We start from the raw sequence: 21,245 nt of genomic DNA, 5'->3' as shown, positions 1-21,245 counted from the left end.
AAGCATACCATTAAAATGTTAGAATGATGCAGAAAGTGAGAATCACCATAAAGAATAACTACATTTATTAAGATGACTTTATATTCACATGCTATTATTTCTTTCTGATTAACTCCCTAATAACCTCAGCTCAAATGTCCAGTGGAAACTGCACACACTTACCTTAGAAACTGAAAGAGTTATCAGCTTGAAAAATCAGCATGCCAACAGAATTTCAGTCTCTAAAACACAATATTATTTGGCTCAGCTATTTTAACTACATGGTAAATGCACAAAATAAGGTGCATTAGTTTCACCTTTATCCGCTCAAACAAACAAATAAAAAGTGTTAGGAAAAGGGAAAACAACTGCACGTTGTTCACAAAATCAGTTAAAAAATGATGGCAGACTTCTAATGCATAAAAATCAGCCTGAAGCATGCTTTCACATTTAATGTCCCACATTCACAACTTTTAGAGACAACTACTTTGCTCATTGTACAGTCATTATGATTGTTCTTGTCCATCTAGCAAAGTAAATTTCCCCCTGGATGTAACCTTGCCCATCACCTATGAGTAGATATTTCACAGGTGAACGTGACTTTTATTTCCTAAGAAAATGATTCTATGTGCCTTACTGAACCATAATTCACATACCACTGAGCGTTTAAAACAAGCAGCTACCTTTTCTCTTAAGATATTAAACTTCTAAATATGGCAAGAATAGAGTTACTGAGTAATAAAGCAATGCTTTTTACAGTTACCAGAATTAAGATGTAGTCTGAAGATTTTTTTTTAGATACATGAGGAATCAACTTTATTAAACCAACCAATTGTTGCCTCTGCTGTCTCACAAATTAGACACAAGATGAGACTTTTTAAACCACTTCTCTGCCAATTTAGGAACCTTCCACTATATTGGAGAATTTGCTCAGCCTTGCTTTCAGTGACTGTACATCTGCAGTGTTAAGACAACTCTTTCAATATACCTTCCATCCTTAACTAGAAGATAAGCATTCTTCCTTCTGTACAGAAGGCAAGTTAGGAAAAAAAAAAACCCAACAAAAAACCCAAGGCAAAACCTTAAGGTTCATGGTTTTCTTTTAATTGATACTGCTCACTGTAATGCTAAAAATATAAAACGGATGCAAAAAATAATTATATATATCATATATATATATAAAAATAATCTTTAAATATAAAAATATAAAACAGATGCAGAAACTGAAAGTGGTAAAGAACCATACAGACTTGAAAAGGAGGAAGATTCTCCAAAAGGCAGCTTAATCTCACTAACCATAAAGGCAAATACATATTTCTTTTGAACACCTCTTAAAGAGATAACAGGTTACTGGCAGCAATAGTCATTGGTCAGCTCAAAATTTCTAACCAGTGCTCCATTAAAGCCACAAGTCACTCTTCCATGTCCTTTTCCTTCCTCTATACACGCATAAGCACAGGATCTTCATTACTACATTGCTACTTCACTACTAGTGCTCCCTATCAGCAGAAAACTAAGGAGCACACAGTAATCTGTCCCTAAGGGGCCTCCAGAGACAGCAGACTCATCCCATGTCACACCACCAGTACACCAGTAGGAGACCGAAGGAAAGCAGTGCTTGTGGTTGCACAAAGCTCTTCAGCCACCTCAGCAAATTCAACATTAAGGGAAGAAAAAAAAAAAAAAAAAAAAAAAGGTTTACACAGAAGGAGCAGCTAAGTTTTTTTTCTCTTGCATTCTACCAAGCCTCTAACTCTCGTGGGAAAGAACTATAGACAAGAATATAAAACACAGAAGAATTCTGTCAGGAAAAGGACTTGGAAAAAACAGGTCTTAAGCATAATTAAGAGATCTTACCAGCAGACTAACAACCTTTGTCCGTGTTTAGTTTAGGTTGTTAAGACTCTCAGCCCAAATGCAGTCAGAACTTAATGCACAATGACACCTAAGAATATTAACATCTTAAAGATTAACCAGACCAACTCTGACAAGTCTTGCTGTGACAGTTTAAATCACAACTGTCCCAAATGCCTTTCCCACCTCCCTGCTAGCTCGGGGGAAGCCAATGTGCCTGTGTCCCAGCCACTCCAGCTCACAGCTGAACTGTGGCTTCCCAGGCAGCTGAGTGGATTTGTCACCACCAAACACAGGGCTTGCCTCCCAGCTTCTTCCCGGCTCCACGGACCTACCCTTCCACACCAAACCCCAGCACTTGTCAGACCTTTCCACAGATAGATTCAGATCAGTAACCCAGAACAAAAAACATCTTTTGGGGGAGAAGGAGGATGAAAGAAAGGAAGGGGAATGAATTTTATTGATTCAGTCATGAACCCAGTGGGTGCCAGTGGTACCACAATGCAATCACCAGAACACTCAGAGCAGAGTGTGACCTCCCACTTCGGCAGCAGCTTCCTATTGGGAACTCGATGCATCCAGAGCTTCAGTTTAGACACACTTCAGTGGGTTTTATATAATGTCACTTAAAACAAATAAAACCACGCATTCCATGTACTAATCTTGTTTTAGCAACTGTTAAGTTCCGATAGCAATATTATGTGGAGTCTGCCAAAGCAAAATTTCAAGGGTTATTTTCAAAAATTTTTGCTACATTTTTGTACTTGCAGAAAACACCTGGTCTAGTAGGGGGTGTCCCTGCCTGTGCAGGGGGCTTGGAACTAGATTTTTTTTAAGGTCACTTTGAACCCAAACCATTCTATGATTCTATGACCTCCTTCCACCAGCAACTCAGGCAGTTTAATAAACTTGTTTTATTTTGGAGTATTTCTACTTTATTTTTTAAGCACAGTATTATTAAGGTCTGTACCCTCTCGCTCCCTTTCTTCCTCCAGATTCCACATTGCTGTAATCCTTCAAAATGCAAAATGGAAGCAGCTCTTACACTCACTAAAAGGAAATTGCTAGAGTTAATAGAATGTCACTTCTATGCAGCCACCTCTCACCTGCTCATCAACAGGTTTCAGTGCAAACAGGAATTTCCAAATTCACAAATAAAATCCCTCTCTTGGGTAAATTAAAACGATGACACAAAACCCATGAAAACATACACTTTTTAGCAAAGCTGTACTTGGCAACAATCTCTTTATAAAATTACAGGTTTTCCTAGATTTCAGATGTTTTCTTATTGCATCACCCAGGAATATGTGGTTACACTAATATTAACTGGGTGCAGTTGCAAAACGAGCTGTCAGTATCCTACAATTAATCAATCTCAAGCATATTGTTTCGTAATTTACCTTATGAATACAACATCCCACGACCGTAAAAACAGCAGCAATAAACAGACATCCCAGAAAAGAGGGAGAATTAGAAGACTCTTTTTCAACTTTCTAGGACAGCCAAACCATTTGGAGCCCATTCTTCACTGCCAATCTTTTTCACTGGTTGTGCTAATGACCTCCAACTGGGGACCCTTTTCCAGACACAAATTTAAACCTTTTAAAGTCCCATAACCAGGCAGCTACATCAGGTGAGATACCCTCTGCAGTTCACAGACTTGTGTTTTAATAACACAATTTTTTGTGGGGTTTTTGTTGTTACTGAACTTATTCATACATAAATTTCTACATGTCTAATTGATTCATTTATATTTAATTATTTAGGTATTCTCATCTAGGAAAGACACAGAAATTCAATTTATCGTAATACTTGACCATTGAAAGAGAAAGGAAAATAAGTATAACAAGTATATTTCTGTTTAAATCATATAAGCTACAAGTTCCTTTCAATTACTACTATTTTAATTGCAAAAGTCATATTAAAAAGCAAATTGCTAGAGAAACATAATCTTCACAATACCCATCAATTACGATAATATTTTAATAACTATTGTGGTAAATGGGTCAATGATCCCTGAACAAGATAATTAAATGGACACTCCAAAAATACACTTCCTTATCACAGTACATTTGTAATAACCATATGAAAAGATTAGATTACATGTCTGGGATGTCAGCAGGCTAACACGTTATAATCCTTTCTTTTGCTATCATATCATACTTCTCTTACGTAGTTATACATGCTCCTGTTGTGTCCAAATAGCTTTCATGGGGCATTTTTCTTCAGAAAAAAAAAATATCTACAGAGCAGAAATGCAAAGCAGTTATTATTGACCATTTTTTTAAATGGAAATTGTGTGAATCATACTTAATTCAAGTAGGCTTGCTTTTCAGGTTTGTCAAGTTTAAACTCCACACAGATGCAAATTACTGGTAAAACTTCTCTCTGCATCTTAATGAGGTACACTATAAACTGTGAAGCCAGCCTGAAAACAAGAATGCTTTTGAGACAAAATTCTACTTGACCTAGGTATTTTAAGTGCTTCAAGAACTAGCATTTTACAGTAAAGTTTTACTCAACAGCAACTAACTTCTGCATGACCTTGAGCCTGTGACTGCTACACCACTAGTTTCACAGATTAATGCCTGTGCTGGCACAAATTTTTGTGTAAGGATTTTGCTGCATGATAAGCGAGCCTAAGCAGTGCTGTGAAGACTCCCAACTGCTGAGCTCCGAACCCAACCTCTTTTCAAAACATTGTCTCATCTTTTCAAGTACATTCAGGCCAGAAGGGAAAGTAAATTGTCAAAACTGTTTTGAAGCACTAAACAAGATGTAATTTCGGTTAGCAGCTACCACTGTCTCAATTCAGACCCTGACCAGTCTGAAAATGCCTGTGAACACAGGAGTGCTCAGTGTGCAGTGCAGGGAGTCTGCTGATCCCCAGGTCCTTTTCACAACTCCTGCCTAGTGCTGCTTCAAACAGGGGGCTCTTCTGAGCTCTCCAAGAAAAATGGGAAAAAATGGAAAAATGTGATCATTAAGGTTCAGCTGAATTAACACATACAGGTGCCTGTACAGCTAAGAGAAATGAACAAAAAAACTTCTCAGTGAAGATAACCAGGGGATTACCAGCATTAGTAGCTATGGCCTAGAAGCATTTAGGGAGATGGCATCTTTTCTTCCAAGGCATTAATGCATTTGGGAAAAAATGGATGTGCAAATGTGTCCTCAAAGCAGGCTTTTAGCATTCTACTAATGGCTAATACTCTTTCATTGGTTTAGTTTTCCATTTTACTAAAAAAAAATGAAGCTTAAGCTCTAAAACTGATTAGCCATCCTTGCAGTAACTTCAGAACCCATAAGCCAGTTCTAAGTTTAAAAAGAACAAGAGTTCTTAAAGACAATTAAGATGCTATGACTTTTATGAAAACTGGAATAGACACTTCCAAAATAATGATGTCATTGAAAAAGACAAGCAGAACTTGGAAATCACAGAAATTACCACTGGTCACTCTGGACATGCCATTTGGGTAGACAGCAAGCATATGCATTAATTACACTAAAGCTACACTCTGCCCATTCAGGATGAAGGAGCTCATCATGGTATTGGGCTCTAAACCTTGCTCAACATATAGTCACAAATACACAGCACACAAATTCTTTACCCCCGCTCTTTACAGAACAACTTGGAGACCAAAAAAATCCTGTCACTTGACAACAGTATAAGCAAAATGCAGCCTAGACAAATGAAGGAAATTCTGAATCCCAATTTTAAAGTGCTTAAATCATTTTATATGGTTATGGGAAAGTTTGAATACTGTCAAAACAGCATTCATGCATCTAGAATGCAGCACCAGTGCTCCATCTCCATCTTCCAACTCTTTTCAATTTTATCTACATGCTGTTCACCCAGGCACAAGAAATACAGAAACCAACTGTTTACTGAGCAGACAGCATGCAAGCAGAGGGTTTCCAGGATTTTTAATGACAATAATAAATTATGAAAAGCAACTTAACTGTTTTGTTACACACAATTTTAGGGCCCCTGCCTCAAGTGCATTTTTTAAATAAAAAAAAAAACCCATGAGTTGCATACTAAATTTATTTATGACTATAAAACTCTTGGAACAGGTACCAAATTATGGTATGTTTACTAGCCTGAAGAAAGCCTAATAAAACATTCTGGCAACTTGAGGATAAACATGAGGAAAGTATTTCACTGTGTAAATTTTTTCTTTTTGTTTCCCCAGTGGTTCATAGGTTGTCGTAATAACTTCATTTTCCATGTTACCCACTGTATTAGCTATGATGGTATCTTAAGCCCTTAAATAGATGGTACTGCTGTAGGGACAGAGGAAGAAGTGCTGCACTGTTTCTATGATGAGAAGGGTAGTGGGAGAAGTGAAACACAAGAGGCAGGTTTGGAAGCCTGAGGTTGTTTTTCACTTCTGTTTTGTATTTTTTCCATATACACAGGAAACTCCCATAAGGGGAGAAAAAACAACTTCCCTACAGCTAAATACAAGAATATGGGTAAAAGAGAAAAGCCATTCAATATTTCCATACATTAACAAGAAATAGACATAGACAGAAGAATCAGACAAAAACTTCAGCATTGAGAGAGCAAAATCTAATTTTCCTACCTGAAAAATTTCTTCAGAAAATTTAAGAGAATCAAGAGACAGAAAGATGATTCAGATGCCTACACACACAGAGCATCATTTACCACTGTATTCAGAGAGCTCATCCTCTTTGCCAACCCCAGACTACTTGCCCATCCTTTCCCTTCTACTCCCTTTTCTGATGCAAAGTGAGTAAGGCAATGATGAGGAAGGGTAGAGCCAAGCAAGCCCCCCAAGAGGTGCAGGGCCTTCTGCTCACACTGCTAGTGAATACAGGGGTTGTTCTTACTCGCACCCAAGCTCCAGCAATCCATTCATCTATTTACAACAGCAGAATTAATGGACAGCTAAAAAAAAGCAAGAACTAGACAAGCCTAAATAGTACTTCTCCTGAAGTCTCTCCTGCCTATGACTATTTCCAGTTCAAGAGATTTCTTAACCCAATACTGATGCCAGGAAGGAACAGAGCCTCTATTAAAAACTGGACCTCACAGGGTCCGAGCATACTGTAGATAGGAAAGGACCCATTGCATGTGCTTTGGAGACCAGCAGGGCAGGTAAGAGACCACAGAAGAGTTCTGCTTTAGAACAGAGCTACACTAGATGTGCAAGGAAATCCCAAGGCACCTTAGCATCATCTGTACAATCAGCCTCAAAGGGTCACTCCAGCCCAGAACTAAAATTCAGTTTTAATACATCCACAAAGCCAGTTTCATATAGGAGTGATACTTGAAAAGCCTGCAAAACACATAGGTCAGAAGCTGCAGAGGCTCTGCAACAGAATGCCACAGTGGTCTGAGGGCATGCACAGAAAGCCAGCTCTCAAGTGCAGTGTGATAATACAAATGCATGTTAATAAAATTAACTACAAACAGTAAAGGAAAGCATAATGACTCTACTGGGTATATGTCTGCTTTTCAAAAAGCTGATTTAAAGAAATAAAAAAACTGGGCGTTTTTCTTTCTTTCTTTTTTTTTTTTTTTTTTTTTTTTAATCCAGCTGAGTTTTGTGGGGTTTGTTTGTTTTGGGTCAATTTGCTTTTTTTCTCAAGGAAAGGACTTTCCAGTTTTCCCCAGAGATTGGCAACTACAAAGCACAATGTCCTTTAGGACATATATCTTGGTTAACTACACAAACAATGCCATGACAGGCACTCAACAGCTGCTCAACTATGATACTTTTAGTAGTTGCAGGATCTGTTCAACCATCTCAGCACACCTTGGGACAAACCTAAAGTATGCTCACCATCAGGGCACCACTCTTCACAACACCCAAGGAGTACAGAGAGGTCCCAAGAGGTCCCAGAATCCTGACTCGTTTTGTGATTAAAGAGAACACACTCCATCCTTTCAGGTATACTAGAGCCCCTGGTAAAAGGGCTCCTGAACCTGCATTCCACCCAACAGGTAAGGTCTGGAAGCCACAGGAGTTACAGATGAACAGGAGCTACCTACAGGTATCCTGTAGCAAGACCTAGGGCACTCTGAACTCAAGAGTCCTTAAGAGGTTTCTGACAGCTACAATAAACTGCAGGAACTGTAGAAAACAGGCAGAATAAGTAGTAAAGAGGACTGAGACACAGAGGCAAAAGTGGACAATTCAATAAACTGCCTCAAGCAGAAGAAACTGTAGCGGATTCCATTACAGATTATTTGGCACAAGCAAAGCTGATAAATGACTCAACTCTTAGGAGAACAGCATGAAGTTACTTTTGGCTTCCACAACAGAAATTAAGAAAGCAGCTGAAAAAAAGGAAGAGGCCACAGACTGAAGGAGCAATGAAGAGCTGGGACAAAGCTTAAGTGTTTGCCTCCTGTTTCTCCAACTACAGGTCCTCTGTTGCAAAACAACATCTGAAGGTTCCTTTTACCAAAGGAGAAAGGTTGCACCAACCAAGTCTCAGTGGCTGGAATTATTATTCATAGGACATGCCCATTGGACTTTTAAAATTCTCCTGCAAAATGAAGGGGGAGTGAGTGCTTTAGCCAGAGATGTACTTGAGCTGCTTAATCACTGAGTAACTGAGGCTCTCTGATAAAAGAAAGTGTCCCAGTATTACACACCTACTTCAGGAATATCTTGATGCTAACCCTTCAAATACCTATTTTTTGTGATGCAACAACAGCAGACCATATTATGACGAGCATATTAAAAAATACTAAAGTTTCTTTCTCTGATGGGAACAATAGAAGTAGAAGGGAACTATTTTAGACTGTATTAAAACACCCCAGCATGAATACTATTGCTCTAAGGTTCTGAAAAGGTATTAAGAAAAGCAAATGCAATGTTGGCATTCAGCCAGTGAATTAGGCAAAAAGAAAAGTAATCTAATTTCAAAAGTAACTCTAAAACAATTTTTAGCAGAAAGTTACATGTGCTCTTCTAACCCTTAGGGATTACACGTGCTCTTAGGGGTTAAATCTTTCTGTATAGTAAATATTCAAGTTGTGTAACCAAGCTGTAAAACAAACTACTTGAAGTTTATCTATCTTTTTAGGAAATGCTTATTTACAGAATTTAAACTTTCAACCTGCACTCAACTTTCCTTTAATTGCTTTCACCACTTCAAAACCAACCCTTTCTCCCAGTTCTGTTGCTTTAGAAATGAACCATGCTAGTAAGAACAAAGTGTCCTCTTTCTTCAGATTTAAATATACTCCTTACAAAGCCACTAGGAGCTGACTGCAGTCTCTAAGTTCATTCTAAGTTCTATTTTATCCATCCCCCTTAAAGTAGCAAAAGGATAACAAAACAGCTTCCCACACACTTCTAAGAGGATGAAGAAGACTCAAACATTTCAAAAGAGAGAAGGGTATTGAAAGGAAATAATGAAACTCCTCCAAAACAAACTGATCTTCCACTATGTCTTCTTCCTAGCCCTCCTAAAATACATTTCCTGCCTTCACAATTTTAACACAGGATCTTTCTGTGGCTTTCCAACTAAGTTAATTTTCTTTATCTCTCTGTATCTATGTTTTGTCTTTTGTAACACAAAATATCTGGAGCTCTTGAATTCTTTTAAATTCATTTTTCTCTCCAGTCTTCACCAGTTCTTTAGCTGGGAGACAAGCAGCATACCAGTGCTCATTAGACATCTCTTCTCAATATGAAAGACTCATATGGCCAAGCTCTCAGCTTCAAAATTCAACATAACATAACATACAGTTGTTATATTACAGTTGTTAAATTATCCCATTGGCTGAGTTGTAACAGTGACTTCCCCATTCTGTAGCTAATGGTGGTGATGCTCTAAGCACACCATAAGCCTTACAAGACTGGTAACAGCAAAAATAGGGGGAGGGAAGGAATGTAACAGCTCCAAAGTAAGGAGCAACACTCTTGAGAAGTGCGCTAGAAGTACTGCTCTGAACAAAGGTAAATGAACACAGACTGCCCAGGAATCAAGAGAATAGAGCTTATACTGAAATCTCACAACAAAAATGGGGTAAGAAAGTATTCTGGTGTACTACCCCATTAAAAAAAATAGCAAACAGATGTAGAAGCAAAACTAATTGAGGTCTGGTCAGGAAATTCAGGAGCAAACAAAACTGAAAGCAATCAAGTTAAAAAAAATCATTATTGTAATATACTGTATATGTAACAAGAGGAAGCAGAATTGAATGGGTCTCAATTGGAATTAGAGGAAAGGAATGTCATGCAGCGGCTATACATATTTTTCAAGTAATGCCAAAAAAAGAGACAATATTAGTTAGAAAAGTAATCAGGACACTAGTAGAATAGTATCTTCCATCTTAAAGGAAAAAAAAAAACCAAAGAAGTAATATCATTATTGAAGGAAATTGCCTGATATGGGACATAGAGTAGGAGAACACAGAATACAACAGAGAAAGTGTCAAAAGTGCCAACAGTAAAATCTTTGTTAAGACAGCACCATAAAAACAATACCCTCTATTTGAACACTGCGCACCAGAAGCAGAAAGGAAAAATTCCAGTAAGTGAAGAAATCTTGTTATCTTTACAGACCTAACATTCATCACAGCCTAATAAACTGTGGCAAACATAGGTCTGTTGCTCTTTGACTTTTTAAGAATTATTTTAACTGAAAAAGATAAACTTCCAAACTTGAACTGATGCAATATGACTTTCATGACGATGCAAACTGACAAGTCTGACCAGTCTGCTGCTAACTAAGTGCCACACAGCAATGAGATGGAACAGCTGAGAGTCAATCCAGTTCTTCCAATTGCTTGGTAAGTATTGAAAAAACAAACAAACAAGAAGTATTTTTTGTCCAGAAAAACTATGGGGACAAAATAGTGGAAGACCACTGGGTATGTCAAGAGTTCCTTCTTATTTTATTTCCATAAAGAAAGACCCTAGATTCAGGGAACATGCACAGAAGGACTTCTGACAGGTACCTTCAGCAATACCTTCTAAGCTCACCTTTTATCTTCTGCATTCTCAAAAGCTCCATGTAGGTGCAGCAGCAGTTCAAAACAAAACCATTATCCTTACAATTCATGGGATCCAATAAAAAGAGTTGTCCTAGACTTTCTGGTAGCCTTTAACACTTAAATGTGACTCTAAGAGCCTGGTCTACTTTCCCTTTGCTACCGTTTAAAGTATGATTTATCTCTTCAACAAGCTAATTGTGAATAAAATTTAATAAGCCATTTTTCAAACACTGTTTCATAATGACTCCTTTGTTTTGCCTGGAAACTATAGTGAAATACGGGTCTTTTGCCCATTACAAATACAACAAATTTCTGATGTTTATTTTAGTGTAGCTCTTGAATTTGTTCTTAGAAATTTTGAGAGTGCTGCTACTTAAATGTAAGCACTGCTAACACAAATCCTAGTTTTTGTATTATTAAAACCGAACATGAACCTGGCCAATACTTCTATTATTAATCAAAGTAGATATCAGTAGATATCAAAGTAGATATCAGAATAAGTTCTTACGACTCCAATTTCTTATGATCTTTATGGCAAAATACTACTTCAGATCTACAGAACTCCCTCTCTTCACATAGTATTGTCTTCTGTAAATCTTGCAGACAAGGTAAGTGGCACATTCATGTCCATAATCAGCAGCAAAACAATTCAGAGTGGAAGCCACCCTTGTAGATTTATCATTTCTATGAAGATGTCAAACTTTTACATCGCAATTAGGATTCAAAGTTAGCACCATCTGTGCAGACTGGGAATTTGTCACTATGCATCAAGAACTCTGCAAGCCTTTGGAAGCCCAGTCCAAAATATCCATTTTGATTAAGTGCTCTGCACAAGTTATTAATGGAGATTTGTAACACACATGTAAACAAAATAAAACCAAACCAACCATGTAATACAACAAAAATTTAAAATTGGAATGTAAAAGAAAAAAAACAAACCAAACAAACAAAACACCAAACCAAAACAACACCCCAGGACTCAGTGCTGGCAAAGTGCTGAAAAGCAGTAAAAAAAATCTGGACAGGAAAATACTTGGACAGAAAAGACTTGTTCAAAATACTTCTCTTATATCCCTCTCACTTCTGGAAGATATTACTTTATTAAGGATTTTACTAGTCATCACTGTACATCCGCAACAAAAATAAAAGTGCATGAAATGAAACACACATATACGCAGAATAACAGCAGCCTTCCAATAAAGCCTTTTCCTTTCTGAATTCTTACACTCACAACTAATGCCAGAGCTGGCTGACTGATTTGAAAGGTGGTAAAATACTCTGAATTTCAAAAATTAACACCTTCAGAATAGTGTCTTCAGCAGTATAAAGACATGGCCACCACACACTGCAGTGCCCCTGCCTTTTCCTTCATGCCACCTGAAGAAAAGGTCATGCCCTACCCATTGCTTTTATGTCTGTTAGGTAAGAGCAGCATCTTTCCACTCTTCATTCTAATATCCCTGCTCCCAAGACACATTAATTATGAATACCATCACTCTTAAAACCTAATTAAAAACCTAAGAGAGTCTGATATCTTCTGACCATCTTTCACATCCACAGTAGCACAGGAAGACATGATGCCACCTGTCAAAACCCATGGCCACACAGAACCGAACCAGGAGACAGTAATTCTGTTTCTATGGACTCAGCATTCGACCTTGGCAAGTCAGTATTTTATTTTTTTTTCGTGCTTGTTTTTCCTTGTCCAGGACGCGAAGGGCTTTTACACAGATGGCTGGAACAACAACAACAACAAAATAACTTGAGTAAGTTTAATTATTATTTATTCTATTATGCCAGGCCTTAGAACTCTTCCACAATGGCACAAATTCAGAGTGAGCACAAGCACCTCTGATTCTCTAGACCTTCGTTTTGAAGCTCCCTTTACGTCAGAGCACTGGGGAAAGTCATAACCCATTATCAGAGACCTCCCGCACTCTATCAAACACTGATAAAAGCTTAGTTTCACAAATTCTTCTGCTGAATAAACAAGTTCAGCCTTATTTTCTATACTGGCAGTTCCTGCCCCACACCTTGCAAAAGAAACATTGCCTGCAAGATCCTCTACCACTGCTCCCCAGAACAGATTGTAGAGAAAAGAAGGACACTGCCCAGAAAGTATCCTAGAAATTTTTACTTTGAGCCATTTCCATTAAAAATTAGGTACCAATATTTTATGCGATTCCATTCCCTCTCTGAGGCTTTGAAAATTCTGAATTTCATGGCTGCCTGATCAAGTTTCATTCTGATCCCAAGTTTCCTGGTAATCACCCAAAGCACCACACACTGGAAATACACCACAAGTACAGCTTTGAAAAAAACAAGAATGGAGATGAAATGTTCTACAGACCAAGCAGTATTACCAAGAATACAAGCAGAAAGACTTTTTTTCTGGTATTTTTTTTTTCCTAAAGAAATGTCTGCATTTATCCATACTCATAAAGGTAAAATTATAAATGCTTGTTCTGCAACCCAGACAACTATAATTAATTAAATTACCAATCAAAATACTGACTAGGGCCCACAGCAATATATATGCTTTCATCTCACCTGCCAGAAGCAGAAAAAATAAAAGAAATAATAGGTGTAATCTCATGCAGAGCAGTCATAAATGAACACTTGACAGTATAGCTTGTTGCCTATTACAAGTGTTCTGGATTTTGAATATACTGATTAAGTGGCACTTCATACAAGTTAATCATGCAATTACGATCAAAAACAAAGTTTCTGTTCCTGAATAAGAAACAAATAAGGAAAAGTTAAAACTCAACACAACACCTTAAGCTCTTCATGCTTCCCAAGTGAAGAAATGAAAGCAACTTTATTTAAATAATTACAGAAATATATACTTTAATTCAACAAGAATGTTTAAGGCTTATCTACATAGACATGTTCAAAAAAAAGAGCCTCACAAACTTCCTGAAGAAGTGTTTATGTCTGAAATGTTCAGACTGATTTTGAGAACAAATCATCCCATAGTAGCATGACACTCATTGAATAATCAATTAACCAAAACAATAAAACATTACAATGACCACAATTTATGGTAAAATTTTATAGATCTGTCAAGCTTTTCAAAAATTAGAAAAAATATTTAATGGAAGACAAAAATAGTATTGTTACAGCTTTTGTTTTTCCTAAAGATGTAAAACTGTGGCCTTAAGACAGAGGTGTCTCCTACTGCATATTCTGAAATCCTCACCTTCCTTCCTTTCTTGGTAAAAATGTTCACCTCTGCAAATATGTAGTTTATGCATTTACAAGTAAAAGAGCATGAAGATACATGGTCCTATATCCCCGCCTGGCTAACTAAACTCCAGTTGAAGAGCATGAAGTGTTTCCCTTTAAATAGTATACACAGGCTCTGCAAAGTGGCCTATGATGTCACATAGAAACAGGCAATGAAACAGCTTCTTTAGGTTGGAAAGGGTACTTGACAGGGTTGTGTTTTTTTTTAAAAGGTAGCAACCACAAAATACACAGGCAGAAATTATGAGTAAAAAGCATCACAACATAAGTAGAACCCCAGGAAATGAGATAATGTCAAACTCTAAGCTTAGCACTTACTTTTCCAAGACTCAGTAAGAAAATAATGTTATGGAAATTGCTATTTTCTATTAATAAGTTTTTATTTCAAAGAGACTTATTGGCTGTTTCCTTTTTCAAGTTTTTACATTGGAAAGAGATAATTTCCATATTATTTCCTTGCCTCGTATAATCTTAATTATTAACTACTGTAATTATGTGCAAGTATGAAAAGCATACATTAGAACACTGTAACCATTTCCACATCAAAAAATAAAAACTCAGTAAGATCAAGAATATATTTTACACCTGTAATTATAAACTTGCCTTGAAATACTGGAGACTTAAAAGGCATATCCAGTTTTATTAAGAGCTAAGATTTTATCTGACAATACAGCTAGTGACATTTACCTTTTTTCCTTCATCTAAATACGCAGGAAAATATAAGCAACTCTTTAAAAGCAGGCAGACACTACAATTGCTCAGTATTAAAAACTACTGAAATAATGTAAATAAATAAATAATCCACTTGGAAGTACACCTTCCCTGGGAAATGCTCTGGGGAGGCAGTGATTCAGCACACTGCAGTGCCATATGGGTCAGTTAATAACATCCAAAGAATTCAGGGTGGAAAGTAACAGAAAAACAGAAAAGCTGTCCTGAAACTTTAAAATTATGCTCTCATGATTTATTCTCCAAGTGTGAAACTAATATTTTGCATAGAGTGGATTCTTCATTCCCAACAGACTCAAATGTTCTACATAAGACAGAACACGTGTCTGTATTATGTACTTCACAAATCCAAAAATTACTACTTCTCTCTTCAATTTTATCAAAAACCAAACATACTGTAAAATAATTATGTATTGCAACTTAACTATACCCTTCACCAGGAATGAGTTACTAACTATAAAACCTTTCTTTCCAAATCTTTCTATGAAGGCATCAGAGGGCTTTCAGGAAGGCTCTGCAAGTAGTTACAGGCTGCTTTAGTTTCCTTTCACATTATTTTAAAATATAGATATTTCTTAAATTCAGAATAACAAAAACCAATCTTAAAATGAATTATTACTACAAAGTAGAAACTAGTAAGGGAAAGAAACTCTCAGTTCATAAACCCATGATTAGTTATGCAATTCATAGTACAGAACCGCATATTTGGAAGTTATCTCTGCAAAGAGATTATCAGCATAGGATATTGCCTTTTAACTAGTAGTAAAAAATGCACATGTATTACACCTAATAAAACAGTCTACAGATTACTTCTAGAGAAATCAAGCTATAAAAAGATTATTTTCAAGGTTTCTTTGTGTTCTGTATCAACCAGAGTAAGTCAGAAATGACAAAGAGCTACTTAATTCCACAAATAAAGAACGAAAGCAAATGAAATCCAAATCAAGAACTTGACTTCACAAAATCATTCCTACTAAAAATACTAAGGTTAAAAGAATACTTGCAAGCTTCACAGAAGACCTCTTCAAGAATACAATGCTCACAGAGACCTCCCAATAGCCAGACTTGAGACTGACATGCTCCTTGATAAAGATTTAAATGTTAGTCACACAAAACCATCTACTCATTTGATTGTAAATGAGTTTTTCCCAACCTATAACACTCATCATGTGCACATACACATTGTAATAGTCCTAGTTATGCTATTACTCAAAACTTAATAAGCACTATGTTTGAACCTCCATTGGCAGTAAAAACTGTAGCCTGAAGATCCCCATCTTGAATTCCACTTTTATCATCTATATAATCCTAACTCCACTCCTTGAGCTCCACTGAAACCACTCTCACTAAGATTTCTGGCACCCTTGCCCTATGAGGCTCAGAATCAATACATAATTCTTATCTTCCTGAACCTGTCAATCACCCAAGACTACCAGCAATGCTTCTTTTCTGGAAATATTCTCCCTGGTTTCCTTGGCATTGTTGCTCTCATGATTCACTCCTTAGCATTCCAATTCTTCTTTCAGTATCTCTTCCTGAAGGAGCCTTCTCATTCACCTGTACTATTTTTATAAATAATTCAATAGATTTTTTTCTTTAATCCCTTTCTATTCCCCTCCACTTTAGTCAGGGCCAGGATTCAAATTCAACTATTAAGTCCCTGCCATCAATCAGAAATATACCTTCTACTTCCAATCTCCTGTGTTTGTCCAAGCTAACACCTCAGCTCATGTCTCTGTACAGATGCCTCCCTGTTAGCTCAGTCTCAGCACACACAGAGCACATCCATTACTCCTTCTATCCCTGCTTCAGTCTCCCACCACTGCAAGTCACTGACTTTCAGGACCATCAATTAAGCATCAGCCCTCAAACCATGGTTCCCTCGAAATCCTAGAAATAACCTGGTTTTGAGACCATGGCAATGCCCACCACATCACTAAGATGTGCCTTTAGTAGCTGCAGCTTTATCCTTTTACCACAGGAGTTCACATCTGTACTAGTGAAGCACCCTTCTTCACCTTCCAAAATCCCAAACCGACACAGTTCGATTTGAACAGCCTGAACAGTCCTCCCAGGCTTTTTTAGCCTGAGGTCAAATCACAGAGGAGGTCTTCTCCCCTGCCCACACCCCTTATCTCTTGAGTACTACTAGCTTCACTCTCTCCTTGAAGACCCTCATACTGCTCAATGTTCTTCTCATCCTAAAATTGCTAATTAGGAAAAAAGAGGAGGTCAAAGTTTGTATAAGATGTCACGTTTTCATACACTCCGCACTTCTCTGTTGCTCTCATGATTGGGAGAGCTCCACAAAGCAGTACTTTCTCATTTCAAAAACCTCCTACAAGTTTTTCCATAGTTCTTATTAACAAACAAACAAAAGGGCCAGATGGCTGGCACACCTAGACCCACTACCCTAAAATTCACTGTACTGATGCCAAACATTCTCTTGTGTTACCACAGATCTGATTTGTCTTCCCTTAACCATATTTCATGAAGCATTCTGAGTCAGGAAACACCTCTTAACCACAGAACTTTAGGATGACTAATTCAGACACATAATTTAAATAGTCTGATACTTTAAAAAGTGGTAGCAAAACAATCTTCTACTCTACAGTGTCTACAGAAAACATCATACCAGTGATAAGGCCACTCTGTTACTTTTGTCTTTTTCAAGGCTAGAGTTCTCAACCTCCTTGAAAAATAACCCAAATACTCTCCTGTCTGCTGCTATTAACAAAGGTTTTCACTGCTAATCAAGTACTCAAACCTATAACTAGCTTTATCATTTTTATATACCATTCCTAAAATTTGTTCATCTGTTTGCTGATATAGGAATCTTTGCAAGGTTTTTTTTTTTTTTTTGCAATGGCTTCTTGCATTATTTTCTAGTACTTTAAAGGTTGTCCCAATCTACAAAGACACCATTCCATATTTTATATTATTTTAAAATGACACATTGAAATTGTTAGGATTAGAAATTTTCTCTGCCATATGGTTGTGTTAGGCACAGCACAGCAATTTTCAAACTAATTGAGGCCTACAGGTATTTTTGCAGGATTAGTAAATATTCAAAACAAAATGTTTTGCACTCGAAACATGATTGTCTAATTAAATAACATTTTTGTTAATTCCGTAATCTTGAAATCTGTTTCCTTAAATCATTCACAAGCAAAACCAAAGATACTCCACAAAACCCCAAAAACACAATCCCAGCCCTTAATTAGCCACTTCATTTTAAATAAGAGTTCAAATAGTTAATAATTCGTTTTCAGTTACTTGTTGTGTGTTTCTGCATACCTTTCCATTATATCTTGTTTCCCCACAGAGCACTTTAGGTTCAGTCACAACGAACACACAAGCATTTTTCACCAGGACATTCCCTGAGATGCAAGTAGCAGGAGTGTGCCACACGCAACAAACATGAAACTGGGAATGCACCCTGACTGCCCCCCAAAATTACTGCAGTAAATTCCTACTACTCCATTCCAATGCAGCATAAACCTATGTACTGTAATTCAGGCTTAGGGATACAGTTTTCACAGGAAAAAAAAAAAAAAAAAGTAGTATTTTTACGTTCAGTTTACACTGACTGCAGGAAAGCCATATGCTTTATCTCAAAGTTTGAGAACACATCAGAACTGCAAGCTGCCCATGAGACAAATACAGTGCAGTGTTTGGGTACTGTGCTCTTCAGTTACAGCTTTTTGATTGCAAGCACTTTTTTCCTGTGCAAGTCAGCATTTACAGAACAGTTCAGCAAGAAAACTGCCTTTACTATTTAAAAAAAAATTCAGCTACTAGAGTATCATCAATTTTTAATCCTAATACACACAGACAACTCTGCACAAGAGCCGTATGTCAAAACCAGGTCATATCATAAAGAAGGTATCTGGCTCCTTGATGTAATCTAACTACAACATTAACCAAGTTAACAGATTTCATTTTACCAAAGCTAAAATCATTTAACAGTAAGAAAACAAGACTACTTTTTCAAGTATTATGCATCTTACAAGTTTCAAGCAATAAATTTAGCATTAAAATCCCAGACTACACAGCTTTCTTTACTCTTGTTAAAAACACTTTTTCTCTCAAGATTCAAATTATTTGATTTTTTTCCCCAATATATTTGCACTTATTGGAAACATTTTAACAGATCTCCAAGAAGGTTAAAAGTAGTGACACGAGAATGAAAACACAACAAACCTGTAATAAGCAATAAACAAAAGGAAATGGACCCCAAATATTCAGATGAGTAAAGTAATAGAAACGTGGAAAAACTTACACACTAACTAGAGCACAAGCTAATACTTATAGCAAACTTTAAACACATTTGTTCCCTTCTTTCAACTCTAACCTCTGAAATAGTACACTCCAGGAACCATAACAAACAAGACCAGCTTCCAAAAAGAACATTTAATTGGGAAAACGTGTAAGAGCCACAAGATGCCTTTATCAGGAGCGAAATCAAGCAAAAGTTTCGATTTAGTTTTTGACAAACAAGAGTTAGGAATTGGAAACACGGCTGCAGCCAAACAAAACAACAAAATACCATAATGCTACCTTCTCCATGAGAACAAAAGCATCAACCACCAACTCCACCCCACCCCCAAGCAGGCTGTTGCTCCCTAACCACAGAGCCAATGTTGTAGACAATGTAATCCCACAGGGAAGACAGAAGGTCACAGACACACTGTGAAATCATAAAATAAGGTCCATGCTTTAGAAAGACGTGGTAGTACTTCCACCAGTCAAGATTTCGTTTGGAACTAACAGGTGGAAGACAGAAACAGCCCATTCTTTTTCTTGACTGCCTTCCCCTCAACACCTAGAGCAAAGTCACACGTGCTGAGCAGAGTTCAAAATTAAGGGCACGGCACTTACAATAGACAGCAGAATTCAAGATGTGGTGAGGATGGCAATATGCAATGTAAGGCTGCAGGTGAGGTTGCATGCTGTATACCAGCAGTGGGTCTGTTATTATTCATCAGCTGGAGGTGGCTAAAAGGGTGTCACTTATTACAGTGACAGACGCTGCAGCTGGCTAGCCGTGGTTGAGTAATAAATACCCAGTGTGGCTGAAAGGGATGGCGACTATCATTCATTACGATCCAGCGTGGCTTAGTGGGGCGGAGAAGCTGTTACCCTTCACTGCGATGCAATATTGGCAGGAAGGCAGATAAAAACTCAACAAAGCCTTAGGAATGGTGCACGGGGAGGAGAGAAATGGGATCTCAGTCCTCTAGCCTCAGAGAGCCACTGTCCTGCTAGCAGGGCTGGGAAGCCTGACGGGTCTCGGCGTTACCGAGAGAGCGCTCCGTGGCAGTGACAGAGGCGCTCGGAGGGCCGGGGGCCTCCAGCCGGGCCCCGCCGGGCCAGAGTGCTGGAGCGGGGCTCTGAGGCACTGCGCTCAACTTCTGCTCGCCTCAAACCGAGAGCCTTTGTCCGAGCGCTCCCGGTATGTGGCCGACGGAGCCTGGGGGTCCCCGTCCTGCGGCAGGATGAGTTAGGGCGACAGAGAAGGGGAAACGGCCTCTGGCAGCCCCGGCTCCCGTCCCCTCCCCGTTGGGCTCCGTTGCTCTCTAGGAAGCCCACGGAGAGGGATCCCCCTCCGGGAGCAGCGGGGACGATCACTGACCCTGTACGGAGTCCCGACCGGGGTGTCCGTGTCGGAGACCGGGAGAGCAAAGGAAGCGTCCAGCCCTGCCGGGACCCCGGCTCCGAGGAGCCTCCGGAGAGCCGGGCCGGCGGGGAGCCGTCACCCGGGGTGCGGGGGGCCTCCTCCCGTCTGCCCACCCGGGGGGGGATCCCAGCCCCCCGGAGGTTTGCGTCTCGGGGCCTGCCCCGGGGCCGTCCGGAAGGCAACCCCGGCTTCCCCAGAGCGGCGGCCAAAGCGCTGAAGGGCAGGAGGCGAGGAGCCGGGGCTCCGCCAGCCCTAGGAAGAGACGGCTCCCGGCGCGGCGCTGCGAACCCCCCGCACTTACCCTGTCACAACAGGCGCCATCTTCCACAAACTCTCGCCAAAACTCCTACTCTCGCGAGAGCGTTTTCCCCCCCCTCCCTTCCCCCTCTCTCCGCCCCGCCCCCTCCTCCTCCTCCTCCTCCTTCCCGGGCCCGGAGCGCGCGTGCGCGGGCTCGTGAGACACGCGCGGGGCGCGGGGTGGTGGGGGGGGAGGGGCGGGGCTGTCCCCGCAGACACAACAGCTGCCGAGGCGTGGGAACCCCGCAGGTCTCGCGAGAGCGGCGGGCAGAGCTGGGAGAAGGGGGGAGTTCTCGCGAGAACGGAGGGGAGCGGCGGGGAGGGGAGGGGGAACCGAGGGATTCCCTCAGCTGCGGCGCCTCCACCCGCGGGCGGGCAGGGAGGGACGGACCAAGATGGGGGGAAGGGAGGGGGAACGGAGGCGGGCGGCTTCGGGGAACAAACCGTGCGGGGTGAAGAGGGAAGGGAGAGGGG

General features: G+C 39.3%; 1 protein-coding gene across 4 annotated transcripts in view; it reads right to left on the bottom strand.

The window, feature by feature from the left end:
- The window catches only part of RBPJ (recombination signal binding protein for immunoglobulin kappa J region), a 57,161-nt gene extending 36,321 nt beyond the window's left edge, over positions 1–20,840 (bottom strand). Inside the window, exon 1 of one of the 4 annotated variants that reach the window (XM_030449498.1) lies at positions 20,776–20,840. In XM_030449498.1, the coding sequence (XP_030305358.1) occupies positions 20,776–20,795 (20 nt within the window). In that variant the 5' untranslated portion in view covers positions 20,796–20,840. The other 3 variants (XM_030449501.1, XM_030449500.1, XM_030449499.1) reach the window with 3 other exon arrangements.
- Positions 20,841–21,245: the final 405 nt, after the last annotated feature.

Source organism: Calypte anna, chromosome 4A, assembly GCF_003957555.1.
Source record: "Calypte anna isolate BGI_N300 chromosome 4A, bCalAnn1_v1.p, whole genome shotgun sequence".
Classification (NCBI taxonomy): Eukaryota; Metazoa; Chordata; class Aves; order Apodiformes; family Trochilidae; genus Calypte; species Calypte anna.
Note: the sequence above shows the minus strand (reverse complement) of the source record. Positions and strands in the feature narration are given on the sequence as shown.